The following is a 16,178-nucleotide window of genomic DNA, read 5'->3' as shown; positions in this document are numbered from 1 at the left end:
TCCTTCCTCTCTTTTTTGCCCTCCTTCTCTCTCCCTCCTTCCTTCCCTCTCTCTGTCTTTCCCTCACCCTCCTTCCCCCCTCTTTCTCTCTCTCTCTTGCTTTCTCTCTCTTGCTGTCTTTCTCTCTTTCTCTCTTCCCCCTCTCTCTCCCTCTCTCTTTCTCTCTCTTTCTCTCTCTCTCTTTTGCTTTCTCTCTTTCTCTCCCCCTCTCTCTCCCTCTCTCTTGCTATCTCTCTTTCTCTCTCTCTCTTTTGCTTTCTCTCTTTCTCTACCCCCTCTCTCTCCTTCTTTCTCTCCCCCCTCTCTCCCTCTCTCCCTCTCTCTCCCTCTCTTGCTATCTCTTTCTCTCTCTTTCTCTCCCCCTCTCTCCCTCTCTCTCCCTCTCTTGCTATCTCTTTCTCTCTCTTTCTATCCCCCCCTCTTCCTCTCTCTTTCTCTCTCCCCTCTCTCCCTCTCTTTCTCTCTCTCCCTCTCTTGCTATATCTTTCTCTCTCTTTCTCCCCCCTCTCTTCCTCTCTCTTTCTCCCTCTCTTGCTATCTCTTTCTCTCCCCCTCTCTCCCTCTCTCCTTCTCTCTCTCCCTCTCTTGCTATCTCTTTCTCTCTCTTTCTATCCCCCCCTCTTCCTCTCTCTTTCTCTCTCTACCTCTCTTGCTATCTCTCTCTCCTTCTTTCTCTCCCCCCTCTCCCTCTCTCTTTCTCTCTCTCCCTCTCTTGCTATCTCTTTCTCTCTCCCCCCCTCTCTCTCTCCCTCTCTTGCTATCTCTTTCTCTCCCCCCTCTCTCCCTCTCTCCTTCTCTCTCCCTCTCTTGCTATCTCTTTCTCTCCCCCTCTCTCCCTCTCTCCTTCTCTCTCCCCCTCTCTTGCTATCTCTTTCTCTCTCTTTCTATCCCCCCTCTCTTCCTCTCTCTTTCTCTCTCTACCTCTCTTGCTATCTCTTTCTCTCTCTTTCTCTCCCCCCTCTCTCCCTCTCTTTCTCTCTCTCCCTCTTTTGCTATATCTTTCTCTCTCTTTCTCTCCCCCCCTCTCTTCCTCTCTCTATTTCTGTCTCTCCCTCTCTTGCTTTCTCTTTCTCTCCCCCTCTCCCCCTCTCTCTTTCTCCCAGTAGCTGTGGGGCGACGGCAGGGTGATCAGCTGTGAAGCGGAGCTCCAGAACGGAGGCACAGACGGCGGTGGCTAGACGCCGTACATTTCTGGCGTTGCGCTGGGCATGGACGTGGGGCTTGAGCCTCCGTCCTGGTCCAGCCAGCAGGCAAGTGCCAGCCACGCAATTCCAGCATTTCCAGCCGCCGCCGTCGGTGCCTCTGTTCCTCTGTTCCGGAGCTCCGCCTCCGGAACAGAGGAACAGAGGCACCGACGATCACCCTGACGTCGCCCCACGGCTATTGGGAGAAAGAGAGAGGGAGAGAGGGGGGAGAGAAAGAGAAAGCAAGAGAGGGGGAGAGAGAGAGGGACCACCCTGCCACCGCCCCACGGCATGGCTCCTGCCCGCTGCCGCTGCCGCCACCCTCCCCCTCCCCCTGCGCGCCGCCCTCCCGCTGCCGCTGCCCTCCCACCAAGCCCCAAAGCTCACCTGCTGACAGGGAAGCTCCAGCCGGGCGGGGCGCCGCAACTGCTGGAAAACTTGGAAGGCGCAAAGAAGCAAGCTCAGCTTCCGGTCTCACAACTTTTTTCTCTTCGCAAAAAGTTGCGAGACCAGAAGCTGAGCTTATTTCTTTGCGGCACACCTGACCATGTCTCGCGGCACACCAGTGTGCCGCGGCACACCGGTTGGGAAACACTGGTTTAGTTGACGGGACCCGGAGAAGACCCATTCTGTGGGACCTAACTGGCCGCTGGGATTTGTGCGGCAGAAGGCGGTCCCTGAGGTAATCTGGTCCGGTGCCATGAAGGGCTTTATAGGTCATAACCAACACTTTGAATTGTGACCGGAAACTGATCGGCAACCAATGCAGACTGCGGAGTGTTGGTGTGACATGGGCATATTTAGGGAAGCCCATGATTGCTCTCACAGTGTTTGTGGACTTTTATTATTATTAAATTTATTGTTTAAAAAAAGAAAGATTCTTATAATTGTTTTTCAATAGAATAGTTCAAGATTGTGGAACCTCATGAGACTGGTGATGATCAAAATATGATCAGCTTTAGAAAGGCTTTGAATGCATACTAATGGCATCAACGGTTATACTTGGATTGTTTCTACTACTGGGATCAGTGAATCCTGGGTTAGTAAAGGAAGGATGCTGTTCTACTCTTAAGTCTGCTAGTAAGTTTAATAAAAGTAAATCCCTGGTTATTATAAGAAAAGAGTTGGGGAGATACCTTCCAGGCCTGAATAAGCATGGCTGTTCTCATGTTTACAATGTAGCAGCAAATTTAAATAAAGTCGCTAATGAATGAAAGCTAACTGTTTTATATTATCGTTTAAAAATCCAAAAGAACCTTGTCTGTAAAATGAAAAACTAGGAGCTCCAAAAATGGAAGAGGGAGAATAGTGGCTACATGAAAGGAATGCTCTTGGGAGTATAGGGCGATGAGTCACACATTAGAGAAGAGCTGAGGAAACCTAGGTTAAGTTACATCCATTGTTGATCGTACAACTTTTAGCCAGTTGCTTTTAGCTCAACCTACCCATAGGATTAGGTGTGGACAAAATGGAGGAGGATTTTGTACCAATATATACAAGTAATCCTTGATTTAACAACGGTTTGTTTAGTGACTGTTCAAAGTTACAGTGGCACTGAAAAAAGTGATTATGACCAACCTCTCCATAGTCACATAATTGACAATGATGATTTGACAACTGATTCATATTTATGATGGTTACAGTGTCGCAAGGTTATGTGATCACCTTTTTGTGACCTTCTGATAAGCAAAGTCAGTGGCCAAACCAGATTCACTTAACAACCGTGTTACTAATTTAACGACTGAAGTGATTTACTTAACAAAAGGGGCAAGACAAGTTGTAAAATGAGGTTAAAACTCGTTTAAATACATAAATTCAGAGCTCAATTGTGGTCATAAGTCAAGGGCTATATATTTTTGTTCAACAGGAAAAAAATGAGGAATCCCTTCCAGCAGAAAACCAGAAAGAAGAAATCAAAGAAGAGCCACCAGAACCCGTAAGAAGTGACTCAGATCTAAGGAATATATTCATGTTTATCTCAAGCTACTTCACAGGGTTATTGTGAAAGTAAAATGGGACAGCTGTTTATGGTGCATTGAGCTTTGGAGAAAGGTGGGATGTAAATGCAAGAAATAAGTTTAGTAAAAGGTGAATATAGAAGGAAAATATTTTTAAAATAAAAAATGCTTAAAGTGTTAAGCAAAGCTTTTAAAAATAACTGTTTCTTACCCAAAACAATATTGGCGGTAGCATTAAGAAAATAGTCCATGTGCTTTCTGACTCTTTTCCTCTTTCTTGCTATTAATTGAGAGCAAACTCAAATCCTTACTAGCATTGATGATGTTTCCTAGTTTGGGTATCTGCAAGAGAACAACAAAGCTCAGAGAGCACCAAGGACCCTTCATTTAAACCCCAAGCTACAAATATTCTCCTTTGCTATTGCTATTATTTGTCAGGCGATCAAACAGTAATTATTCCACTTGAGAATTAGGAGTATTTTGTTTTATTTTTCTTAGAAACTGTTGGAAGATTTAAAAAGAAAATGTCTATAAAAGAAAAAGTTGAGACTATTAGATGGGTCATTCTTTGTTAAGTGGACCAGGGGTCCACTTGGCTGATATTTGCAGCCTTATTTGAAAAGAAACCACCAAAAAAAACAACATACATGATAGAAATAATGTGCTCTTTCTAATGAAATAAAAATGAAGATGATTGAAGGTGAGAAAACAGAGAGCTCTGTTTCATCACCTTCAATCATTTTCATTATAAACAGCAATTTTTAAATTACAATGTGTTTTCTCACTTTCAATCATCTTCATTTTTATTTCATTAGAAATAACAACATATATGTTGTTTTTGTGATGGTTTCTTTTCAAATAAGGCTTCAATTTCACCTGGTCCACTTGACAAAGAATGACCCAGATCAGAGGTGGCTAATCAAGATCCTGAGGGTTTTCACATAGCTTCCCAAATCAGAAAGAGTCCCTACATTTTAGCAACTTTGATGGATCCCTCCAGTGGCGGGAAGCAAAAACGTGCTGAAATCTTATGAGGAGATGCTTGCTCTTGTGTGATTTTGGTGGTTTTTTGCTTCTATGCATGTGAGGAAGCAAAAAAAAAAAGCCAAAATCTCACATACACAAGCATCCCCTTGTGAGTTTTTGCTTCTGTACATGTGCAGAAAGCAAAAAAGCTGAAAAATTCAAGAAAAAAAGATGGAGCTGTCATACAGACTGGCACTGGAGTGGCCACGTGCAAATTGTGCAATCTGGCAGCCACTACTGGTGCGGAGTCGCCTACTGCACTGGTAGAAACCCACCAGTGGTTGCTTCGCTTTTTGCATTTAAAGTATGTAATATTTTTATCTTCCCAATTGTCCGAAAGATCAAGAATTGTCAGAGTGAAAAAAACCCTGTGTATATTAGATACACAGGGTTTTTTTCATAGCACACAATTCTTGTATGAGTTCACATTGTTTGATTTTTTTTCATGATAAAATGGGTTTAATTATAAAACGTGAGGAAATATTGAATTGGTATATACAGTGGTCCCTTGATTTTCGCGGGTTCGAACTTCGCGAAACGGCTATACCACGGTTTTAAAAAATATTAATTAAAAAATACTTTGCGGGGTTTTTCCCTATATCACGGTTTTTCCTGCCTGATGACGTCATACGTCATCGCCAAACTTTCGTCCACCTTTAATAAATATTTTTTTTAATAAACTTTAATAAATAAACATGGTGAGTAATAATCTAAATGGTTGGTAAGGGAATGAGAAATTGCAGTTTAGGGGTTTAAAGTGTTAAGGGAAGGCTTGTGATACTGTTCATAGCCAAAAATAGTGTATTTACTTCTGCATCTCTACTTTGCGGGAATTCGACTTTCACAGGCGGTCTCAGAACACATCCCCCGCGAAAATCGAGGGAACACTATAATCTCCAGAGTAGGAGGAGGGCATACAGTATTTCTGGTAATCTCATTAATGATAGAGAAGTTTGATTAGAGTGCCTTTATTAATTGTTCTTCCTTTCTCTCCTTAAATAAGAATCCAGGTAAATGTGGAGATATTTCAAGTTATCTCCCTAGTAAGGTTTTGTTAATGGAATTCAGATCCTTGGTTGTTAGTCAACCAAAGAAAACCATTCCTCCAGCAAATTCAGACTACGGGCATCTGAGCAACTTTAAAAAATTTAAAAAGGTTTGTATATAGTAACAGGGGAGTTGTGTTCAGAATATTAAAATTAAAGAATGTTTGTTTAATCCTGTTTTATTCCTCTCTTGATTTTGCATGTGTACAATTAGTAACCTTTAAAAAGTATTTGCATCCTTTTGTATTTTCTGAATGTTTGCATATGTAAAAGCATTTTGAGAGATTGATGTGGGTACTGCTGACGTGAATAGGAGCTTTAGTGAACAAATATAAAAAATGGGTGTTTGTTTCTTTTATTTCATAAACAATAATAATATAACATATATATCAGTGTGAAAAAGAAATGTTCCTCAAGTTCAGTAGTTAATTTAAAAGATATGTTGTGTGAGTAGACCATTAGAAAATCAAGGCTGAAATTATTCAAGCCACAAACTTTTGTTTTCTTCATCATGGTGAAGTTCTCAACATAACATTTAGATTAGATTAGATTTATTGGATTTATATGCCGTCCCTCTCCGTAGACTCGGGGCGGCTCACAACAATGGTAAAAAACAATACATAGTAACAAATCTAATATTTAGCAATCTAGATTACAGTTTTAGGTTAAAAAATCCAAAAGAAACCCCAATATATAAAAAACAAGCACACAGTCGAACCATACACAGAAACTACATGGGCAAGGGGGAGAGGTTTCAATTCCCCCATGCCTGACAGCAGAGGTTTTAAGGAGTTTCCGAAAGGCAAGGAGGGTGAGGGCAATCCTAATGTCTGGGAGTAGCTGGTTCCAGAGGGTCGGAGCCGCCACACAGAAGGCTCTTCCCCGGGTCCCGCCAGACGACATTGTTTAGTCGACAGGACCCAGAGAAGGCCCGCTCTGTGGGACCTAACTGGTCGCTGGGATTCATGCGGCAGAAGGCGGTCCCGAAGATTTTCTGCCATGTAGGGCTTTATAGGTCATAACCAACACTTTGAATTGTGACCGGAAACTGATCGGCAACCAGTGCAGACTGCGGAGTGTTGGAGTAACATGGGCATACTTAGAGAAGCCCATGATTGCTCTCGCAGCTGCATTCTGCACGATATGAAGTTTCCGAACATTCTTCAAAGGTAGCCCCATGTAGAGAGCATTACAGTAGTCGAGCCTCGAGGTGATGAGGGCATGAGTGACTGTGAGCAGTGAGTCCCGATCCAGATAGGGCCGCAACTGGTGCACCAGGCGAACCTGGGCAGACGCCCCCCTCGCCACAGCTGAAAGATGTTTCTCTAATGTGAGCTGTGGATCGAGGAGGACGCCCAAGTTGCGGACCCTCTTTGAGTCCCAAATACATACCTGAGGGCTGGTGGAGTAATTAATTTTTCATCCTGGCATATGTTGTATTGAATTAGTTTAAGAAATAAATGAAGCAAGGTCCAAATTTGCATTTATTTTCTTTTGCTTTGCAGCCGCGGGCAATAATTAATGTTTCTGTTCACATTAATATGCCTTTTATTTCCTGGACAGATAGCTTATCCTGGGGCAGGGAGGCTTCCAAATATTATTGGAGGATCAGATCTGATAGCTCATAATGCTAGAAGGAACCCTGACATGGAAGATTGGTTGAGACAAGAAATAGAGGTAGGAAATACAAACATTTTTTAAAAAAATCTAATATAAACATTGCTAATGCTCAAAATATTTTGTAAAGAAGGTTGTTAGCTTTATAAAAGGATACAACTTTGTAGCATGTAAAGTAGGTGTAGAATATTAATTTCTTACTTTCAGTGTCTCACTGTCTTCTGTATTCTAACCTTTCTGTGATATTCACACACACACACACACACACACACACACACACACACATATCGTAGGGGGCTTAAAACAAGCCTCTAATTTAGAGTCATGTTTTAAATTTATTGATAATTTTGTTGAACAGAAATGTTAGGAATATGTCTTCTGGTTCAGTGACGGCTTAGACACAATATAGCTTTATGTAATGTATGTATGTATGTAGGTATGTATGTATGTATGTATGTATGCGTGTATGTATATATGCATGGATGGATGTATTTTATAAGCCAAGAATAATAATAAGTGAATGCCTATAGTAAAATAGTTTTTTAAATAAATCAGAAATCTTAGACAACATATGCTCAGAGGCTAGATTGGTTCTTGATGCCTGTTCTACCATCCTTAGTGCTATTTGATACAATGTTCCCTGAGAAAATAGCAAACCTCATCTAATATGGGCAACTTTACAAAGGATTTAAATGCATACTAATGACATCAATGGTTATACTTGAATTGTTTCTACTACTGGGATCAGTGAATCCTGGCTTAGTAAAGGAAGGACACTGTTCCACTCATAAGTCTACTAGTGGGTTTAATAAAAGCAAATCTGTGGTTATTATAAGAAAAGAGTTGGGGAGATACATTCCAGGCATGACTGTTCTCACAAGCAATTTTAAGTCAAGTTGTAATGAATGAAAGCTGCCGTTTTTATATTTATTTATTTATTACTTATTAATCGGATTTATATGCTGCCCCTCTCCGAGGACTCAGGGTGGCTTACAAAATATTAAAAACAATGTACATCGAAATCCAATTAATTAAGTTAAAAATCTAAAAACCAATAAAAATGCACTCATATTCATTCAACAAACTCACCTTACATTCATCGCACAGGAGGCAGTGTCTAATGACCCCAAGCCTGGCAACATAGATGAGTTTTCAGACTCTTATGGGAGGCTAGTAGGGTGGGGACAGTACGAATCACTGGGGAAGGGCTGATTCCAAAGGGCCGGGCCCCCCACAGAGAAGGCTCTTCCCCCAGGTCCCGCCAAGCGACATTGTCTAGTTGACGGGACCTGGAGAAGGCCGACTCTGTGGAACCTAACTGGTCACTGGGATTCATGCGGCAGGAGGCGGTCTTGTAAGTAATCTGGTCCCATGCCATGTAGGGCTTTATAGGTCATAACCAACACTTTGAATTGAGTCCGGAAACCAATTGGCAGCCAGTGCAGACTGTGGAGTGTAGGAGAGACATGGCCATGTCTGGGCAGGCCCATGACCGCTTGTGTGGCTGCATTCTGCACAATTTGTAATTTCCAGACACTCTTCAAAGGTAGCCCCATGTAGAGAGCTTATTATCCTTTATATTATAGAAGATGCAACATGATTTATCTTTATATGCATGATTCTTAGAGACATACTTGCTGTGATTAAGAGTTCTTAGGAACCCGTTTTATTTATTACATTTATATGCTATCTATCTTGCTATCCAAAGCAACTCTGGGCAGCTGACAATGCTAATAACAATTATAAACGAAGAACTATTGAAATTACAAAAACTAAATAACATACCTCAAAAAAACTATAGATTTTTGTTTTTATTGAATCCTTATTCTTCCTGGACACAGCAGAACGTTGAGTGCAATTATTAGAGTCTTTCATGTACACAATCCTCAACCTCAGGAAAGTCTTGATATTGCCTGTTTGCAGTAGGAAGGAAATACAGTGATACCTCGTCTTATGAATTTAATTGGTTCCGGAACGAGGTTGGTAAGGTGAAAAGTTTGTAAGACGAAACAATGTTTCCCATTGGAATCAATGGAAAAGAGATTAATGCATGAAAGCCCAAAACTCACCCCTTTTGCCAGCCGAAGCGCCCGTTTTTGCGCTGCTGGGATTCCCCTGAGGCTCCCCTCCATGGGAAATCCCACTTCCAGACTTCCATGTTTTTGTGATGCTGCAGGGGAATCCCAGCAGCGGAAAAATGGGTGCTTCGCTGGCAACGGAAGTCCAGAGGTGGGGTTTCCCAGTGAGGGGAACCTCAGCGAAATTGCAGCAGCGGAAAAACACGGAAGTCCTTGAAACCCAACCTCCAGACTTCCATGTTTTTGTGATGCTGCGATTTCGTTGAGGTTCCCCTCGCTGGGAAACCCCACCTCCGGACTTCCGTTGCCAGCGAAGCACCCGTTTTTGCAGGGATTCCCCTGCAGCATCGCAAAAACACGGAAGTCCGGAGGTGGTGTTTCCCATGGAGAGGAGCCTCAGGGGAATCGCAGCAGCGCAAAAACGGGCGCTTTGCTGGCAACAGAAGTCCGGACGCGGGGCATCCCAATGGCGGCAGCTTGGGTTTGTAAGGTGAAAATAGTTTGGAAGAAAAGGAAAGAAAAATCTTAAACCCCGGGTTTGTATCTCGAAAAGTTTGTATGATGAGGGGTTTGTAAGACCGAGGTATCACTGTATTGTAAACAGAAATAGCGTTGTTGTACAGCATAAAATATTATTTATGAATGTCTCTATTTAAAATTGATAGTAAAAATTCTTGCTACCTGTTCTTACAGAAATTTTTTTTTTTCCTAGGAACAGAATTGTCAAGCAAGAGAAGAGTCACTTGCAGATGATCTGTTCCGGTAAGTAACTTTGCTTATAAATATATGAAATGTGTAGCTATTTCTTCAAACCAAAGCTTTTTGGCCATGTATGCTTTTAGAAGAAAACACTTGATTATAATTTTTTTCTTACTGTTTATCTCTTAATTTTTGGTATCATTTTGTTCTCCATTAAGTGAATGGGGGGCTTTAAACCTATTTCAATATCAGAAGAGAGGATAATTTCCTGTACAGTGATCCCCCGCTCGTTGCGAGGGTTCCGTTCCAGGACCCCCCGCAACGAGCGGGTTTTCGCGAAGTAGCGCTGCGGAAGTAAAAACACCATCTGCGCATGTGCAGATGGTGTTTTAAACTTCCGCAGCGCTAGCGAGGAGCCAAAGATTGGGGGCGGCGCGGCTCTTTTAAAACATCGCCGACGACATGGGGGGCTCGCTAGCACCCCCCCGAACCCCCAACCCGGGTTTGGGGGGTTGCTAGCGAGCGAGCGAAGCCAAGCCGGCAGCAATATCGCCGCCGCTGCAGCCAACGCGCGCTACGATCTTCCGGGCCAGCCAGGCTCAGTCACGGAAGGCAGCCGCTTGGCCCGGGATGCTGGGCCGAGAGGAGCCGGGCTTGATCCGCTGAGCCTGGCTGGCCCGGAAGATCGTAGCGCACGTTGGCTGCAGCGGCGGCGACATTGCTGCCGGCTTGGCTTCGCTCGCTCGCTCGCCGCGCCGCCCCCCAATCTTCGGCTCCTCAGCGGCGAGCGAGCGAAGCCAAGCCGGCAGCAATGTCGCCGCCGCTGCAGCCAACGCGCGCTACGATCTTCCGGGCCAGCCAGGCTCAGCGGATCAAGCCCGGCTCCTCTCGGCCCAGCATCCCGGGCCAAGCGGCTGCCTTCCGTGACTGAGCCTGGCTGGCCCGGAAGATCGTAGCGCGCGTTGGCTGCAGCGGCGGCGATATTGCTGCCGGCTTGGCTTCGCTCGCCGCTGCAGCCAAAGCGCGCTACGATCTTCAGGGCCAGCCAGGCTCAGTCACGGAAGGCAGCTGCTTGGCCCGGGATGCTGGGCCGAAAGGAGCCGGCCTTGAAGATCGCAGCGCGCGTTGGCTGCGGTGGCGAGGGCTTGCGATGGAGGGTGGAGGAAGCGGCCATGGGAGGGCGAGCTGCCTCAGGGAGGAGGATCGGGCAGGACCAGGTGGGGGCTGGAATTTCTCCGCCAGGGCGAAGGGCGGGCGGGCGAGCGGCGAAGGGCGGGCGAGCGGGTGCTGGGGAGGGCTTCTCGCCCTCCCGCCAGCAAGAGGGGGAACGAACGGCGTGGGCAGGCGAAGGGCGGGCGAGCGGCAGCGAGGAGTTTGCGTGGGCGGTGGGGAAACTCCTCGCTGATGCCAGCAAGAGGGGGAAGACCCAGGGAAGCCGCCCAGCAGCTGATCTCCCGGTTGCCATCTACGCATGCGTGCCCATAGAAAAAAAAGGGCACGCATGCGTAGATGGTATTTTGACTTCCGGGTTGAAAAATCGCAAATTACCCTGTTCGCAATGGTCGGGGACGCAATAACCGGGGGATCACTGTATGTCAATATTTTTTGTTCTGTTTGTAATTTTACATGTTTCTGGACAATGGATGGAGACCTGTATTTTGGAAAGTTAATATTAAATGATGTTCAGTTTTATGACGAAATTATGATATAAGATATAATATATGAAACTTGGAATCTCCTATGTTAGATTCAGTGGAATGGAAGAGTGTGGTTTGATGTTATATGTTTACATTAACATCAGAATAGTTCAGTATTAATGCATCTGTATGAGAAGGAATATAAGAAAAGAGGGATCAATCTAACATCCCTACATAGCCACAACTGAACTAAATCCAACCCTTCTTGAGTGCTGTTGACCCTTATATAATTCTTAAGCAGTTAGAGAAGGTTAGTCTCAACCATTTGTTGAAAAGATTCTTGTGCTTAGGCTACAGCAATTAATCATTTTAATTGAACTTTCATGTATGGACCTGGCATTTTTGTTCTTTTGCATCTGAGAGCACCCAACACGACCAGCCTGCATAGTTTTTTTATGCATGGTATGTCTGTCTGTATGTTTGGTTTTACAATAGGGGTTTTTAACTGTTTATATTGGATTGTTATATGCTGTTTACTACTGTTGTTAGCTGGTCCGAGTCTGCGGAGAGAGGCGGCATACAAATCCAATCCAATCCAATCAAATCAAATAGTTTCATCATGTTGGTCAAAAAAATATTTCAGTAGAAATATTAATAAACTTCCGATGCTTGTTTACTGCCATTGTATTCAAGATTCTTTTTATTGATCTCATATATTCCTCCAGGTTTCCTGTCGTGACCTGGTGACAATTTTTCAAAAATAGTTAGGCCGTATATTAATGATAGGACTGAAGTCACCCAGGCTCCTTCATGGCTTATATAGGAATTTTAATAAATAGCTTGTTTTACTGTAGTCAAATTGCATTACTTTATATCATTTAATATTTTTGTAGGATTTCTAGTGACTTTATTGTTTCCTAATTGTTTGATTTGTTAGTCAATTTAAGGTTCTGTTTATTAAACACAAAATAAGTTTTAAATATTTCTTAAGTAACCTGTATTTGCATCCTTTTTCTTAATTTACAGGTATGATCCACGAATAAAAAGAAGATAATTGTACCTCTAATTGCTTGATGGTAATAAACTGCAGTATCAAGGAGTTACTTTAGAATCAACCCCATCTGCTAAAAATGTGACTTTTTAAAAAATGTTTCTGTTTAAGAAACAGAACTTGAAACTAGTCCCAATTAGTGATGGATCCACAAAACTAGCCAATTTTCTTGTAGGCTTTGAAATATTAACCCTAAGAAAATATTCAACATCTAGTCTGAGCAGGAGAGGAATTTTAAGCTTCCTGCATTTGCATAATTTTCAAGCCTCTTCCAACCTCCTTACTATTTACTGAAATTCTCCCACCTACATTTGTGCTGCATGTCGGGTACAAGGAATTGTGGGAAATGTAATTTTCCCAGCATAGAAAACCCATTGAATAGCACTCAGAACCTTGCTTTCACTATTTCCATTAAATACACAGTTGAAAATTAGTGGAGGAGGGAGGGTTCTTGGAGTAGCTAGAAAGTTTAGTGAGAGGCATAGGAAGAGACGGATGATTCTGAAAGTATTGCCATGCACCTATTGGATCGTGGCAGCAAGATATTGTGCTGATATTAGAGATGTCATCTAAACAATCTTGGAACAAATCTTGAAAATGCCAAGCTTTTAGTAACATTCCAATATAGGAAAGTTATGGTTTTGTTTTTTGCTGACCAGGAGTTTAGTCATTGACAAATACTGAACTCAATACATTGTATGCCTTTAGAAGTCATATTCAAGCCACATTTTAAGAACTTTCTATGAAAGACTTTGTTTTTATAAAAAGAAATGGAGCTACCACATTTTAAAAAGGTAATTTTGAAGTTTGTGTTTAATTTATGCCTTGCAACTATTTCTATTTATAAAAGATGTCCCTTTTAATAAGTCACACTTATGAAACATAAAAGTAAACCAGAGGTAACACTAGTCCCTGTAATATTTAACTCCCTTAACTAGTTCTAAGAAAAATATCCTGGTCAGGGAATTAGAAGTAGGATGTGCTTCAAATTCCTTTCACAATGGATATTCGGGTAGTTTCTGCCTGCTCAAATATGCTATAAATAGGGTTTTTTTAGTATCATATTTTAAATTTAGAAGTCTTCACTGTCAGATTGAATCACTTCAGTATATATTTGCATAACATATTATGCTGGATAAATGAATATTTTGTTGATTTAGCTGAGTTATTTTCAACTGAAGAATCATACCACAAAGCAGCCATTTGTGTAAACTAACCAATAAATGTTTTCTGTGAGGAAATGTGCCTTTTTTCAAAAGTGTCCCGTTTATATTGTTTTCTAATCTGAAGAAAGAAAAATAATTTTCAGATGTTGATTACTTAGAAACATAGAAGATTGACGGCAGAAAAAGACCTCTTGGTCCATCTAGTCTGCCCTTATACTATTTCATGTATTTTATCTTAGGATGGATATATGTTTATCCCAGGCATGTTTAAATTCAGTTACTCTGGATTTACCAACCACGTCTGCTGGAAGTTTGTTCCAAGCATCTACTACTCTTTCAATAAAATAATATTTTCTCACGTTACTTCACCTTAAAATATATCATCTTCTAAATAGCAAAAATAAGTAAATGCTAAAGCAAAGATTTGTTTGATTTGAAGAAAATTTAGCAACATGGTAAAGGTAGAAGCAAACATCGAATGATTATATGTTATTTTAAAACAGCACCAGCCTGAAGAAGTGTACTAATGAGCTAGCAGTGCAAAATATTAATCGATTTCCCGTGTGGATATGAAGAGCTTTCTTAAGCTGCTAGTAATATTGAATTGATTTTCCAAGCATTTTTCTTTCATACCCCCAATTATTTGAGATCATCTTTCTCATTTATCCATTACATTTTTCCAAACTGTGCAGTAGCTCAACACTATTTATTGAAAATGTGTTGAGAATGTAATTGCCTAAAACCTATTTATAGACATCATGGACATGAAATCCCTGGATTTGTATGTTTTATTTCATGAGAATTACATTTTTGCCCATTCCCCCCACCCCCCGAATTCTTCTTTATCCCTTTAAAATAACTAAGAAAGCGAGTGCTATTTTATCCTGACACCCTTTGCTTGTGTCTGATGATAAACATCAATTGAAAGAAATCCCAATGCAGAAAAGTAAAGGCTGAAACAGCTGTAATACACATAGAACAGTGGTGAGTTGTAAATTATTTTGCCCCTGGATTGTGTGTGTGCATAATGCTTCTGCGCATGCGCGAAAGAGTCTCGAGTGGGTGTGCAGAGCCTCCCACTGCTGGTGCTATTGGTTCTAAATAGCGGTCTGAACCGGGAGCAACCCACCACAGAAATAGACAGTTTGTAAACTATTCAAAGAAAAGGCAGATCCCAAATTGCTGTTTTTTTAAGGATGTGATGAAATTAACCCTATTTGCTCTTTCTGCAACTTGCAGAGATGCAGATAGGTTGACTCTTCTGAGGCTAGGTCTGTTGGATCCGTTTTCTAGGAGAATTAATAGCATTGTCCAGTTGGTCTTCATGTGCACTGGAACACTGGAAACCAGAACAACGCCCGGCTGCTGCTCTTCCAGTTTCCGGCACTTGCGTGCATACTGGCGACTTGGTCTTCTGGTTTCTAGTGCAAAGAGCAGTTGGCTAGTGTGCATGTATGTGCCGGAAACCGGAAGATCATCTTCCCAATGTGCACATGCACTCTGCCGAAAAGTCGCCAACACTGATTTATGTTTTCTTGGCTACTTTCATGCATTACAGTATGCTACAAACAAATAAAATTGTCTTCATGTGTTGTGAATACCGTATATTGTTATATTGTGAATATATATTGTTATATCCTTATTTTAGCAAAAATTAACTAGTAAGTCTTCGGAGAGGGACGGCATACAAATCTAATAAATTATTGTTGTTATTATTATTATTATTATTATTATTATTATTATTAAGACAAATCCGTACAGCTGCTAGCATGTGTATATTTTTATATCTTCTATAGCGCTCACAGGCTCATTCTCACACACACTTTAGTCTGCTTACCTGTTAGCATTTATGTTTTCCTTCTCTATGTGAAATGTAGACAGTGCTCAAGCAGTAAAGGCAACCCAGATCAGAGGCAAGATCAAACCAGGTGCCCTCTGAGAAGGCTTCTTGAAAGAGTTCCTCTTCTCCTTCATTGCCTTCCCAAGCAGGAAAGCTGTTGCCGTACTTAAATTTAAAGTAGCCATGGCCAATTTCAAGTAGAATGCACTTCAATGTTTGGAAGAATGAATGCTAATACTGATTCATGGCTGAACTCAGCAATCAAGGGGCTTCATTCTGTAAAGTTATATTGAAATGGAACCATATCCACATGATTTTGTGGATTTTTTAATGGCAAATGCCTTGAACAAAAATTGAAATGCAACAAACATCATGGTTCTTTCCTCAACAGGGAGACTGGGAATATTCCTGAAGATTTCTCCCTCTTAGACATATTGAAAATTGAAGTGTAGCATCTAAAGGTTCTGGCCAAGTGTTTCCTCTAGATAAAAAAGCTCAATTGTCTGTTTGTAAATTCTTAAATCAATCTGTCTCCAGAAATCAACCTATATTTGTCCAAGACATTGAGCTTGTTCATCATCAAGGCATTCTTATACAGACACTTTTTTATTTAAACTTTTGTGAGGAGAAGCTCAGCATCCATGGTGGAGATATCATTTAAATTCTTGACAGTTCTCACCAGGAAGAAGAGCATGTTTGGGCCGAACCTCAATGAATCGGAACTTCTAAAATGATTACCTGTTTCTTAGTTTCTAAAACTCTAGAAACCTCAAATGTACTTATCAAAAAAACAAAGGGAACACTCAAATAACACATCCTAGATCTGAATGAATGAAATATTGTCATTGAATATTTCATTTGCACAACTGTTCCATT

At 41.7% G+C, this 16,178-nt stretch overlaps 1 protein-coding gene across 3 annotated transcripts in view; it reads left to right on the top strand.

Annotated features, from left to right (window-relative positions):
• NBN (nibrin) overlaps positions 1-13,537 on the top strand; it is a 39,084-nt gene extending 25,547 nt beyond the window's left edge. The window contains exons 12-16 of one of the 3 annotated variants that reach the window (XM_070748020.1): positions 3,052-3,120; positions 5,172-5,324; positions 6,778-6,891; positions 9,622-9,671; positions 12,272-13,537. In XM_070748020.1, coding sequence (XP_070604121.1) covers positions 3,052-3,120; positions 5,172-5,324; positions 6,778-6,891; positions 9,622-9,671; positions 12,272-12,299 — 414 coding nt within the window. In that variant the 3' untranslated portion in view covers positions 12,300-13,537. Of the gene's footprint in view, positions 1-3,051; positions 3,273-5,171; positions 5,329-6,777; positions 6,892-9,621; positions 9,672-12,271 lie in introns of those variants that run through there. The other 2 variants (XM_070748021.1, XR_011558739.1) reach the window with 2 other exon arrangements.
• The last annotated feature ends 2,641 nt before the right edge of the window (positions 13,538-16,178 follow it).

This window comes from Erythrolamprus reginae, chromosome 3 (assembly GCF_031021105.1).
Source record: "Erythrolamprus reginae isolate rEryReg1 chromosome 3, rEryReg1.hap1, whole genome shotgun sequence".
Classification (NCBI taxonomy): Eukaryota; Metazoa; Chordata; class Lepidosauria; order Squamata; family Dipsadidae; genus Erythrolamprus; species Erythrolamprus reginae.
The sequence above is the reverse complement of the archived record's forward strand: the minus strand, read 5'-3'. Positions and strand labels throughout refer to the sequence as shown.